The sequence below is a fragment of the Syzygium oleosum genome, unplaced genomic scaffold, assembly GCF_021117445.2.
Source record: "Syzygium oleosum isolate NSW1041296 unplaced genomic scaffold, Sole_v2.1 Sole_v2.61, whole genome shotgun sequence".
NCBI lineage: Eukaryota > Viridiplantae > Streptophyta > Magnoliopsida > Myrtales > Myrtaceae > Syzygium > Syzygium oleosum.
The window spans coordinates 526,178-539,880 of NW_026607545.1; the positions used below are offsets into that span (position 1 = coordinate 526,178).

At 36.8% G+C, this 13,703-nt stretch overlaps 1 protein-coding gene across 1 annotated transcript; it reads left to right on the plus strand.

Annotated features, from left to right (window-relative positions):
* The first annotated feature begins 11,360 nt into the window (after positions 1–11,360).
* LOC115676970 (cyclin-D3-2) lies at positions 11,361–13,134 on the plus strand. The gene is made up of 4 exons (XM_030600018.2): positions 11,361–12,076; positions 12,182–12,383; positions 12,501–12,631; positions 12,768–13,134. The coding sequence occupies exons 1-4, from the start codon at positions 11,549–11,551 to the stop codon at positions 13,050–13,052; spliced, it is 1,146 nt and encodes a 381-aa protein (XP_030455878.2). The 5' UTR covers positions 11,361–11,548; the 3' UTR covers positions 13,053–13,134.
* The last annotated feature ends 569 nt before the right edge of the window (positions 13,135–13,703 follow it).

Consider the following 13,703-nt stretch of genomic DNA (forward strand, 5'->3'; position numbering starts at 1 on the left):
AGACTGAACACATACCAAAAGTTCATAAACCACATTTAACAAATTCAAATTTTAGAGGCGACATTGCACATTGAACCAAAATTTATGGACTATTTGTGTAAGACAAGCTATCATCACCAATACACGAATTCTATTCGTGTACAGGTCACTAGCTTGGGTGAGACGTAATATTGATGAGGCTGCTAAGAGCAATCTAGGACACTCAACAGCTGGTTCGTTTCGACGTTGGTCATTTGATCTCAAACAAAGTAATGTAAGGGGCGATAATTATCGTCGACCTTTAGTTGGGTTGGAAGTTGAGATTTCGAAAGATTAATCTTGAGCTAGATTCTCAAGCGTTGGCGCAACAACTTGATGAAGAATATAAAGAAGGAACATACTCTAGAAATATGCTATTACAAGAGGCACAGCATTAGGGGTGTGCAACCAGACCCAGGTTTTACATGGGAACTAGACCGGACCACCCAAAAAATAGGTCCGAGACCCGTTTCCTGTTTGAACCGATTTGAGAATCGATTCCATTTTTTGGGAATCGGTTGAAACCGGTCCAGTTCCCAGTCCTAAGTGAAGGCCCACCCGGGAACTGGATTGATCGGACCAGTTTTGGAATCGGTTTTTAGGTTGTGTTAAAAAAAAAATCTAGATTATACGTTTGCTATATTTTGGATTATTGCCTTTGGTGGATAGTAATTTCTATTACTCATCTTAGGGATTGTTGCTTTTGGCGGATAGTGATTTTTATTGTTCATATTTTATTTTGAATCATTTCATTTCTACTCATATTATTTTGCTGGAAAATATGAAACCAAAAAAAGAAACAAAGAAAAACAAGTTCTCGGGTGGACCGTGGAATCGGATTGAAAAAACAGGGTGGGTTCCAAAACATATTCTAAAGCAAACAAGATATGTTCCAAGTTCGAAAAATTGAAAACCAGTTATGATAGGGTAGGTTTTAGGTTTGGAACCTACCCATTCCGGAACTGATCACCCCTACGCAGCACAACTTCTCCAACAAAATTGGGATGTAAAGGTTAAACATGTTTTCTAGGAAGGAAATGCCAGTGTCGTCCGGTTGGCAATTTTTCCTCTTCTATTTATACTGGGAAAACTTTCTTTAGCTAATAATCCACTTTTGAATTCTATCATTTTCGACAAAAAAAATTCCATTCATTGATTAAGTTTGGTAATGAGATAATGACACAAATGGTCTCTGAAATTTAGTCCAATGTGCAGTGTGTTCCTTGAACTTTAACTCAATGTACAGTATCGTTCTTTGACTTTTAATTTGTTCAATGTGGTCCCTGGACTTTTGATACATTTTCATTATAGTCTTTGAACTATATGAAAATATCCAATAATGTCCTTCTATTAATTTAAGTTTATGGACAACATTAAACATTTTCATATAGTCCAGGGACTAAATTAAACATGTATAAAAAGTTTATGAACCACATTACATATCGAGTCAAAGTTCAAAAACCACTCGTGTCATTTTCCTTTTGGTAATTGTGTGCCGAGCTTTTGTATTTATATAATTGGTACCCGGGTTTAGGCCCCATTTTATACTCAAAGACAAGTACATGGATGATGATCACCAAACTAAAAGTGCTGGGATAACTCCATAAAATTCACAAAGTATAGGGGGTTTGGGACAATTTACCTAAATTGCCCCCCGGGGGCCAAAAAATGGGTTTGATGGAGAGGTGAGTGCTTTATTTGGGCCATGCATTATGGGGGTCCAATAAAGTGAACCAAATGGCCCACAAAGATTCAAATGGAAACAAACTAGTTTAGTATCCTCCATGTATTACCATGATTGCCTCCTTTGCCTAACACATTGGCAACTTCATGGGTTGTACATTGATTCATTGGATGAGTCTAGTTACCTTTTGGAGTGAGGTCCATGGAGAGAGTAACACGTGTGTAATTCTTATGATACTTTGTGTTTCCCAACTTAAGCCGCATTCACAAAACTTAGTATTGGATCACGGCGAAATGAACATATTATCAACCGATACAAATTACATTTGCCTGTTTGATAATCAAATGAAGTGCAGTTGAAAATTCAGAATGAAATTATTTTTTTATTGATCTTTAATTGACATCGACTTAAAAGATTCCGATAACTCATACATCCACTTAATGTGGCGAGTAAGGGAAGGGCTACTTAATTTATTCCAGTGAAAAATAATTGATGCGAACTAGAACCTTACCAAATGTACTGCTTAAGCCTACCAATAATGTTCATCATTCTACCTCGGCAAGAAATTAATAATGTTTGAATATCAATTTTCTATCAGCGAATGGCCTTTTATCTGTATTTCCGAATACTTGAGATTATCAATATTTAAAATTTAGTAATTAAGTTTCAGCACTTATTTTTTCAGCTTTACCGAACAAAAACTAAACTCCTTCCATCATTGAGTAATACCTAGAATTTTCAATTTGTGATGTCCCGTCGTAACGTGCCATGTCAAAATTTCTATATATCTCGAGTATAACATAGGTATTAATTGTGCCATGTTTTTGAAATCCAGATACGACATTTAATTTAAAATGTTACCCAACGCGTCATGTTAAACATGTTTAAGATATCTGAATCTTAAATATACTCGGTTTGGAAAACGTGACCCACGAAACGGATTGGATCCTCATAGAGAAATCGCAAGCCGCATCGAGAGAATCAATTATTGCACTGCAAAGCTCAAGGGGTGAGCATCTGCAGATGATTGCCGGCCGTGGTAATCCGTGATGGGTCCAATTTGAGAGCGATCCATCAGCTCTTTAGATGGCTAAAGAGTACGCCGCACGCGACTGGAGCGCAGCAGTAGAGTGAGCCAAAATCATCAGTTTCGTTGGTGGGCTTCCCCCTCCAGATGGATCTCTCTCTGGAGATGCAAAAGGAAACAAACAAGAGTGAGAGGTTGAGAAAAGGTGCGAAAAGATTGAGTTGGCTTCGGCTCTGCAGAGAGCTACGAGACAAACGGAGGGAGGGGCGGGAGGCCCAGGGAGGGGACGGCCGAAAGGAGGCGCAAGGCCTGCCATTCACCCGACACAGGCGGCGGAAAATAATTGATGAGGAGGAAGACAAGCTGCTCTCCATCGCCTCCTCCGCCCCAGCTGTGCTCTTTCTTGTGGCCCCCCTCTCCTCTCCTGGGCTCATCCCCGAAACCCTTTTAGGCCACGTTTGGTCAGTAGGAATGGAATCAGTCGATCGGACGGGAACGAGACCGCCGTTTTCCATCTATCGGGCGTGTTTGGCTACATGGGATGAAGGGTATTGGATATCGAAAGCTAGGAAGTTTTTTCAAGAAGAAACTTTAATATGACGAGCACTGCTCCATAATCGATTGATCATAAGTTCAATTTCAAAGTGATGGCAGACACTATAATTTTGGGATCAATTACCTTTTTTTTTTCGTCTGATCATATCCTATTATATATCTATTTTATAAGCCACTGTGTAATCCTGCTCCTTCACTCACGCATTCTCATCCCAATTTTTAGCTGCTGCAATTTTCAAATATGCATTACCAAATGCACGAATACACTTCCCGATACGAGCAAATTACAGCACGGTTATGATTCAGCCGTGTCTATATCGAAAACATGCTCTCGATTGGATGTTTCAGCACAAGCGAAAATCTCCCAATAAAATATTAAGAGGTGATTTTTTGGGGTACACAAGGCACTAGGGTGCATCTCTGCTTTGGCTTTCACCTTTCCCATGCGATCGTACCTTCTGCTCCTCCTTCCCACACCCGATGACCAGTCCCTTTCGGGCCGCTCTAATTTGGGTACATTTTTGTCATCGTGGCGTTCTTCCCCCCTCGTGACATCCAATCCTAGATTTTTATCAAGCATTTATCGTGCACAAAAATTGTGAAGAAAAAATGACACAAACGGCTTTCGAACTTTGATCAAATATGTAAACTAATTCTTAAATTTTTTAATTTGTTTAATATAATCTATAAACTTTAGTCTAATATTCAATGTGGTCCCTGAACTTTTAATTTATTCAATATGATCCCTATACTTTTGGTATATGTTCAATTTAGTCCATGAACTTGAATTAATTGAAGGACTACATTGAACATTTTCATATAGTTCAGAGACTAAATTGAACATATACCAAAGGTCCAGGGACCACATTGAACAAATTTAAAGTTCAAGAACCACATAGAATATTGGCTAAAGTTCAAATATCAGATTGCACATTGGGTCAAAGTTCAAGGACTGTTTATGATATTATCCTAATTGATCTGATAATTGATATAAGTGAACAAATGAGTAAGTTGTAAAATGATAGGAACACCCGAATTGAAAATTCAGTTACCTGATAAATTCATAGAATGATCTAGAAACAGATTTATTGCTATATCAGAACCAAATCTTATTGAAAAATTTAGAACAAATTGATCCCTTTTTTTAGATTTACACTCGCTAAATGTTGCCTTTGTGTACAATTTTTGCTCCTGGATTGTTTTTCAGTGTCAAACAAGTTCTATTGAAACCATAATTAAAAATCGTAAGTAAGAGAAGAAAAGTCCTTCAAGCATACCTCTCTAGTTTTGCTGCTTTTTTTTTTTTGTTTGCTTGTTTAATCTATGTCGGGACTACATGTTTGCAGGTACAAGGTGGCTAGGATAATTTCCCTATCTTGAAAACTAGCTTAAAGGCATTGATTCCAAATTTTTGAAACCTGGAGCCTATTTGGTAGGGTCTTGGAACATTTCGAAACATGATAATATTGATATTGTGGAATATAGGTTATCTTGTTCTTGTTTAGAAAAATTATTTTTGAATCATATGTCACAATTCTACTAATTAAGACATTCAACAAGAATTGACAAGTCCATTCATAATAAGGTATATATATTCATATCTGATAGTAAACATTAAAATATGGCATTATAACTCCAAAAGCAAGATTCAAATCATAAATATGCTTCCTCCCATGTTCATATAATTTAAACATCAATGATCTGTGAAGAAAAAGAAGAAACATGGCTAATTAAGTATGGGCAAATACTTAATTAAATAGTTAAAATTAATAAGAATGGTAGAGAGCAACAAGATGAGTATGAACCCAAATCCTGAATTTTGCCATGTATTCACCATTCCTGAAAATTTGGAACTTGAAACTTATCTCACAATCTCTAATAAACACTTTGGAACCTACACGATCCTAGACTTGGGGTCACATAAGGAGGCTTCGCTCTCGTGATGGCCATCCCAAGCCCCTATTTGTTTTGTTGACAATGGGGGTGATACAGAATGCGATGTGACGATAGGGATGACTTATGAGCGACGGCCGCCTTGTTGCAATAGCAACGTGGTGCTATGGCAGTGGAGAGGCCGACAGGCGGACGGTGGGGAAGAGAGTGGGAATTTATTAGTCAAGGATTTGGCTGGACATTTTCAAGTAAGTTTCACAAATAAATAGGACGTCAGCATAGCTTTACATGATAAAATTACCATTTTATTTTAGGACATCTCAATCCTTTGAACTCGTTCGGGTGCATTTATTTGTGACCCTTCCATTCGACACTTATGCTGTAACCGTAACAAAAGCACATGAGTTCGAACTCCTTGGAGCAATCCCAAGAAAAAGCACAAATACCCCTTCACATCTTAGACTCAAACGAAGAAGATGAACGTGCTCGGGTGCTCAATGAACCCGAGATTAGCCTCAAGGATATAGTTCAATTCAATGGCTTTTTCTTTATTGGTGTTTAATCCAAAGGTTTTAATATGATTATACCACAACAAAATAATTAGGACACTGCTAATTAGCCCATCATATGTCACCTCTCTTTCGTAAATTTAATCCCCTTGAACATTTTTCCAAGCATAATTCCAAGATTAATGATTATTTCCAAAAGTAGGAGGAGAGCTCTCGACAGACTTGACTTCGTGACAATGCAGTACATCCCCACTGTCGTCATTGGTGCTCTTTCTGCGTAGTTGCTTCATGTTTTTTTCGTCCCTTTTTTCTGCCTTTCTTTCTTTCCTTAAAATCGTTCTTCACGGCTTCTTTCCACTTTTCAGAAGCTTCCCACCACGCATACGAAACAGGACAGACGGATTCTAAAGTTTAATTAACCGTCTAATTTTCCTGTACTAATGGCTGACAATTCAATTCGAGCAGGTAGTTAGGAAATTTCTATGACGAATTTCTTGTGACCGACACATCTTGTCGCTAGAGAATGCGAGCAGATTGTAGATGGTGATGCTGTGCGGAGAAAGGGTCGTGCATATATTGCACGTTCATTCAAAGAGAGATTTAGGTTTGGTCACGTGGGTTTCTTCTAAAAGTTACTTATCCTCGAATTAGATCGGAGGCCGGTAAGTCCGATACATAGTTTTCTTCTCGTTGTATTGTCCTTCGCGTCGGGAGTAAGCCGGAGAATTCAAGCTCAATTTCTCACGTGCCTTTTTACTCGTTTACATGTATATATCCTTGTTTACATTTCTTGGATTTCTCCGGTCTTTTCATCAGCGTTTATCGGGTTCATAGCAACGTGAGGGGGCTTTGTCGAGATATAGAACGCATTTTTGACAGCATGCTCTAATAGTTTAAGTTTTTAAATAGATGCACACTTGACTTTTATAGATAGGATGAAACATCGCAATTGTGATCGATCTTGCTTGGCAATTGGTACTTAGACATTCGGGTCTTGAACATGGAGTAATTAAAGATCAATTGGGCATTAGATGATCAATCGTGATTGATCTGGACATAACTTTTAGTAATTGAAAAATTTTCATTAGAATAATCTCGTAAAAACAAGACTCGAGACGAACTTCTTCGATGGTGGGCATTTGAAATTATAAACTATGATTAGTATCATAATAGAAATAGACCGGAAAAGCACCTCTGCTTCTTGATCAACAGGTTTAATTCCTTTCTGTGTGTAATCAACAGTTTTAATTCCTTAGATAAGAGAAGTTTCACTTTGATAAAAAGTGTGTTGGTAATTTTTTAAATATGGTATTGACATTGTCGTTTTAACAAAATTGAGGAGTGCCAGAATACCTAATTTAGTTCAAATTTACCACAAAAGCGAGAAAATCATTTTTAATTTGTATGACTCTAGCGCTACAACTTAAACATTGATTCTTCTTTGTCCAATCGTGGAACGTGTTTAATTTTTGATTCTGGCACAATTTTGTCAAAAAATCGTTGAGGAATCAAAAAAAAAAGTATGATTGGAACAATTTGAGAATCAATTTTTTTCTTCTTCCTTTCTTGGTTTTTAATTTAGTTTCGACGAGAATAAAATATTTTAATAAAAATATTATTAAAAATAGCTGCAATAGCCATAAAAGAAAATATATATTTTTAAAAAAAAATAATAAAAAAATATCTCGCCATGGGGTGTCGGCAAAAAAAAAATATATATTTTTAATAAAAATTTTAATAAAAATATTATTAATAAAACAACCAGCTAAAAAAATAAAAATGTATATTTTTAATAAAAATATTTTTAAAAAAATTATTAATAAAAAAATATTTTTCAATCGCCATGGCCAAAAAAAAAAAATTATATTTTTAATAAAAATATTTTAATAAAAAAATATTTTAAAGCCATGCCATGGTTGTCATAAAAATAAAATATATATTTTTAATAAAAATATTATTATTAAAAAAAATTTTGGTAGTGAAAATGGCAAAAAAAAAAAAAAAATCAAATGTTAATATTCATATACGTTTGAGAAGCTCGAACTAAACATTTTCAAAGTAAATTTTTTGTGTTGTCAGTGAAAATCCAAAAAATCAGGTCCTATGATGCCAACGTTTAGGAATGAATTAGATACTTCCCCCGGGCTTTGCAAGAGCACATTGCAATTACTTCTATAAACACCTAAATAGAACAATTGGATTTCTATTGATGGTTTTTGGCTTTGGTATAGGTTATGTCAAATTAAGGTAATATTCAAGAATAACTAAGTGGTTAATTGGGAAAATGACACAAATAGTCTCTGAACTTTGGCCTAATGTGCAATTTGATCCCTTAGCCCAATATTGTCCCTGAACTTTCAATTTGTTCAATATGGTATCTGGACTTTTGATACATGTTCAATCTAGTTCTTGAGCTAAATGAAAATATCTAATGTTATCCCTGAACCCGAATTACTGGAAGGAATATTGAACTTGAACATGTACCAAAAGTCTATGAGCCACATTGAATAAATAAAAAGTTCGGTGACCTGATTTTTACATTTTGGCTAAAGTTCAAGAACTACATTGAACAAATTAAAAGTTTAGGGATCGTATTGCATATTGAGTCACAGTTTAGGGATTATTTGTGATATTATCCCTAAAAATACCACAGCTTTTCGGGTGGACCCCGCACTTGTCTTTCATTTCTTGCATCACTTTACTTGTTGAAATAGAAAATTATGTAAAAAAGAGAAATAATGTAAACATGTGTTGGGTACTATTGAAAAATTTTCAACTGAAAACACGTGAAGTTTTTCAATGGACCTTTGGTTATTTCACAATATTCTTGCGTTAAATTGGGATTTAAATTTTATCTAATTACAAAAACTATAATATAATCCGAGATTGGCAACAATGATTTCCATCTAAGGCTTCGTTTGTTTTGCGTAAAATAAATATTTTTGAAAATATTTTTTTAAATGATCGCTTGTATCTCTTGAAAGTAATAGTCAGTGAATAATGTTTTCGTTATCAATAACAATTTATGTCTAAAGATTTTGGTGGACGATCAATTTTTTTTTTCATTCGTTCATTTTTGTAAGAGATACAAGTGATAATTTTTTAGGAAATAATTTCTAAATCATTACTTTTCTGCGAAATAAACGGAGTCTCGAACAAAAAAACTGCTACATAAAAACTCACACATGTAAAGATATATACGTGCTACGTACATTTATACATATATATAATTAAGAGGAAATAATAATTGTTTGTGCAATCATATATTTTATTGCATCAAAAGTTTAAGAGCAAATTTTCTATTTTTACTAATTTCTACAAATATTTTTCACAACAAGTAGAAAAGAGTTTGAGATATATATAATTAAACAATCACCTAAACTGCTTTGTAATTAAAGATTCAATGATTAAAGATGGATAGTTAATCTAAGAAACTAAACGAAGGAAACTCAATAACAATTGCAATTTCTTTAAAGCAACTATCCATTAATTTAAACTTTCAATTAGCTAATGACCAACAAATTTTGTCAGCCATATCTATACTGCTTTGCTATACATCAATGATATCAGTTATGAAGGTGTAAAACTAAGTGGACTAAGATAATTTCTGAAATAAGATCAAGAACTTTTAGGTACGTTATAACCTCATGAATATTTTTATTGCTATATTAGAGAATATTAATCATGTCAAAAAATCTTGTTACTATTCATCTTATCAACAGTGTAGTTTGTTGAGGCATAAGTATACTCATTTCTTTATTTAAGTATAGAAAAACAACTCTTATTTTTCGATCTTGATAGTTGATGACATTATTCTTTTATTGATGTATTTTTTTTTCTCAAATAAAATATCGCCAACCATTACCGCGGGTAGAAACCATTTATATATAATTGGTTCATTATAAACAATATCTTTTTATGAATTTATATACGGTATATTTCTTCTTGTACACCGCACAAGTACTCGATAGTGCTTTATCAATTGGTGGTGTGGCATGCCAATCTTACAATTGTTTGAATTTCAAGCCTCTTCATCTTGTTTGTGCCATAAAACTCAAATAGACATCAGCTTGGTTCATTCTTGAAATTTTTCTAGGACGAGCACGAAAATAATAAAGATGAGAAACCAACATGACTAGGTAAGTTGCGAGACGGGTATTAGAGATCAAATGACAAATTTCGGGCCCCAACATTTGGAAATCGGTTAAAACATGATAAGTCTCCTTATACGTGGCCGTACCTCTTTATACCTTGTGTAAGGTGCTTGTAAACATTTTTTTGTACATGCTCTTTTAGGGTAAGAGTTTTACACTCATTATAAAAATGTTCGATTAGAGTTATAACTATTTAGTTTGCCCGAAAAACGAAGGTCCAAGCCTGACATCATGGGGCTATCGATGTGCCAGAAGTCAAGACATTTTTCCTTTAAGGTAGCATATGTCAAAGGCACAAATTGATCAGAGGTTCGCTCACACTAAGTCTCGATCTTTTGACTTTGGATAATGTAATGCCTTTACCATACTGGGCTACTATGTTAGGTGGTGCATTATAAATACAAGAATACCACCATTTTTTTGGTAATTCCGTGTCCTTCACAAAAAATTTACACTTAGTGATTCAAGGTTGTTTGTATGTGCAATTTTTTTACTATTGTCATAGAATTGCAATCTATTATACAAGTCACTGGGTTTTTTTTTTTTTTTTTTTATGTTGAGCGTGCTAATGCGCAAGTTTCCTTATTTGATTAAAAGAAAGCACATGAGATCTTAGAGACTTGAAAATTTGGATTTTGATTTCGAGGGTGGTCTAAGAGATTACATGGTAAATTTTAAGTTTAAAACACTATTGATACTCACATGGTAGGTTATGAAAGACAAATAACTTTCTAACTGGCATAGCGGCGAGTGATCTTGTTCAGCAAGTATCATATGCAAAGTCCTTACAAAACTTTCTATATAAGGATTCTAGTCCTTTACCTAATAGATTCTTTGGGGACTTACCCAACTTGATGAGCTTGCTCATCTTGACAAAAACCCAGAAGAGTTCTGCTGTCAGGCTCGACTCATCTCACTTCAATCTAATTGACACCGGCAAGAGCTTTACAATAGTCTCTCGTCAATGCAAGGATGTTTCCACCCAACTTGACTGATTAAACCTGACTTAACTCAATGATATATAGACAACATGTCGTGAACCTGAAGTCAGACTTGACCAATTGGCTGGGAAATCAAAGTCTAGTCTACACAATTCACCGATCATCTCTAACAGACAAGTGATTGAGTAGTATGTGAAAAGAGATGACATTTAATCGATGCACTTTTGATTAGGGGTTTCGATCTTAAATACATATAAAAATATTAAGAAAATTTTGCGAATTTGGTTCATAAAATGACATGGTAGACTCTCTATTAACGCGACACATTTTATTACTCGATTATGATTTATCATGTTATCTTGTAAGTCAATTATGTAAAGTCTAGCCTGGCCATGCCTAGCACTTGGCCTTTGGTCTTTCCAAGCTCTGACCCAAAAAGAAAAAAAAGAAAAAATCTTTCCGAGGAAAAATCTGCACAAATCTTACATTAAACTTTTTTCGTAGATATGAACAAATTTTTTTTCTCTCGAAATCTTCCAAGACAAAAGGCCCCTTCATCTCCTTCCTCACGCAATCACTTGCAGCAGCTCTCTCTCTCGCGCGCACACACTTTCTCTCTCTCTCTCTCTCTCTCTCTCACTCTCTCTATCCCACATTCCTGAGAGAGACAAATCACAAGCGCAGGCATGAATCTGGGCGCCAGCTCATGCCCTCCACTGCTCTAGCTATAATGAGCAAAGCCTTCACTCTCTTCTTCCCAGAAGAGGATGGCCATGGCCCTGCAAGTGCAGGAGGAGGAAACCCACCACCAACGCCGGGACGCTTCGTTTTCGCTCGACGGGCTCTACTGCGAGGACGAGACCTTCGATGAAGATCTGGCAGGCAATGCCGGCGAGAATGCCGGTGAGGGAGCGAGGGGTGATGACCCCTGCGATGTAAAGGACTCGACTTTGCCTCTGCCTTTGCTGGAACAGGACTTGTTTTGGGAGGATGGTGAGCTGGCCTCCCTGGTTTCGAGAGAGACCGAGACCCATCCCCGTTGCGACGAGCTAATCTCTGATGGGTCCGTGGCGGTAGCCCGCAGAGATGCGGTTGGGTGGATTTTGAGGGCTCATGCGCATTACGGGTTTCGTCCATTGACTGCTGTGTTGGCCGTGAACTACTTCGATAGGTTCGTTTTGAGCCAGAGGTACCAGAGAGACAGGCCGTGGATAAGCCAACTCTTAGCTGTGGCTTGTCTCTCTGTTGCTGCCAAGGTGGAGGAAACCCAAGTGCCTCTTCTACTTGACCTGCAAGTATGCACATTGTGTCATTGTGCTTTAAATGTTTGGTAGAATGTCCAGCTGAAAGGTTCTAGGACACTTCCTGTTGCATTTGCGTTGAAAGAGCTCGTTTTGTAGGTGGCTGATGCGAAGTACGTGTTTGAATCGAGGACGATTCAGAGAATGGAGCTCTTGCTGATGTCTACACTTGGTTGGAGGATGAACTCGGTGACTCCGATTTCATTCTTTGATTACATCCTTAGGAGGTTTGGCTTGACGACTAATTTGCACAGGCTATTTTTCTGGATGTGTGAGCGTTTACTTCTCTCTCTGGTTGCAGGTAAGCCGTGAATTAGCTCTGTCTCATTAGTCTGCGAGTTCATAGACAATACGTATCATTTTCTGATGATCCCACTTAGTGTAAGAGTTACCAATTAACCCTGAATTTTGTTTCCAGATGCGAGGCTCGCGAGTTTTCTTCCTTCAGTCGTTGCCACAGCTACAATGCTGTATGTTAACAAGGAGATAGAATCGTGTATATGCTGTGAATTCCTGGACCAGTTACTGAGCGTGCTCAAGATCAATGAGGTCTGGTTTTGCGTGTATAGTTACTGTCATTCCCTGTTTCCACATGCTCTAATATCGTCTCCTGCAATTGGTTCTAGCGGTTTCATTGACGATGGCTTGTTATTTTTGTTTTTTTGTTGTGCTTGCTCTTGGACAGGACCGAGTAAATGAGTGCTATGAACTCATTCTTAAATTATCAATTGACCATCCTGAGATCCTCAACTACAAGCACAAGCGTAAGAAGCTATCAGTACCCAGTAGCCCCAGTGGTGTGATCGATGCTTCTTTCAGCTGTGACAGTTCAAATGATTCGTGGGGTGTGGCATCATCTGTTTCTTCTTCGCCGGCGCCTCGGTTCAAGAGGAGCAGATTCCAGGATCAACAGATGGGCCTGCCATCTGCGAATGTTTCATCCATGGGTGTGCTTAATAGTTTTTTTTAGTCCTTCCTTATTATCCTTGATTGGACATGCTATAAAGCAGTCTTTCCCTTGCTTATATCTTGAGGCATCTAATCTTGTGGTCTATCATCTAATTGTTTGGATTTTGAGTGCCTCACTTTCTTCTATAGATATGCAAATGCATAACGATAAGCCAAAAAAGGGTGGACTTGGAATTTCCTCCTTAATTCAAGGCAGGGTTATTGAGACTCTTTTGAAAGATAGGTGAGAAGTTATGGTAGTTCTTGGTTTAGAATAGCACCTGTTCCCCTAATATATCTTTCTCAAGTAATTTGGTTGTCAATTTTGAAAAATTGGCGTCAATAGTTTTTGTATGAGTAGTCGCTGCAACTGTCTGGACTAGTTACTGTGGGAGAGTAGAGGTAGATATGGATGGTAAGGGAGTCTTTAGAGGTTAACTTTGAACGAATAGATTAATGTCTTGGGTTTATCGAATGGATGACAGTTGCATAGTTCACATTTAAATACATCTCTGTTGGAGAGAGAGAGCGAGAGAGGTGTTGAAGTTCTCATACTCGTGTTAGACCTATGTGTTGTATTTTAGAGATAGATTAGGTAATTGATGCGGAAGAGCTCTTTCATCAAGGTCAAACAAACGAGGCTAAGTCCTTGCTAGGGACAACAGAATTCCCG

What these genes read in the sequence shown, in the direction of transcription:
- LOC115676970 (XM_030600018.2), top strand. Translation starts at nt 11,549, where the DNA reads ATGGCCATGGCCCTGCAAGTGCAGGAGGAGGAAACCCACCACCAACGC. An exon ending in ACTTCTCTCTCTGGTTGCAG is followed by an intron (nt 12,384 to 12,500) that starts GTAAGCCGTGAA and finishes TTTTGTTTCCAG; the next exon opens with ATGCGAGGCTCGCGAGTTTT. An exon ending in GCGTGCTCAAGATCAATGAG is followed by an intron (nt 12,632 to 12,767) that starts GTCTGGTTTTGC and finishes GCTCTTGGACAG; the next exon opens with GACCGAGTAAATGAGTGCTA.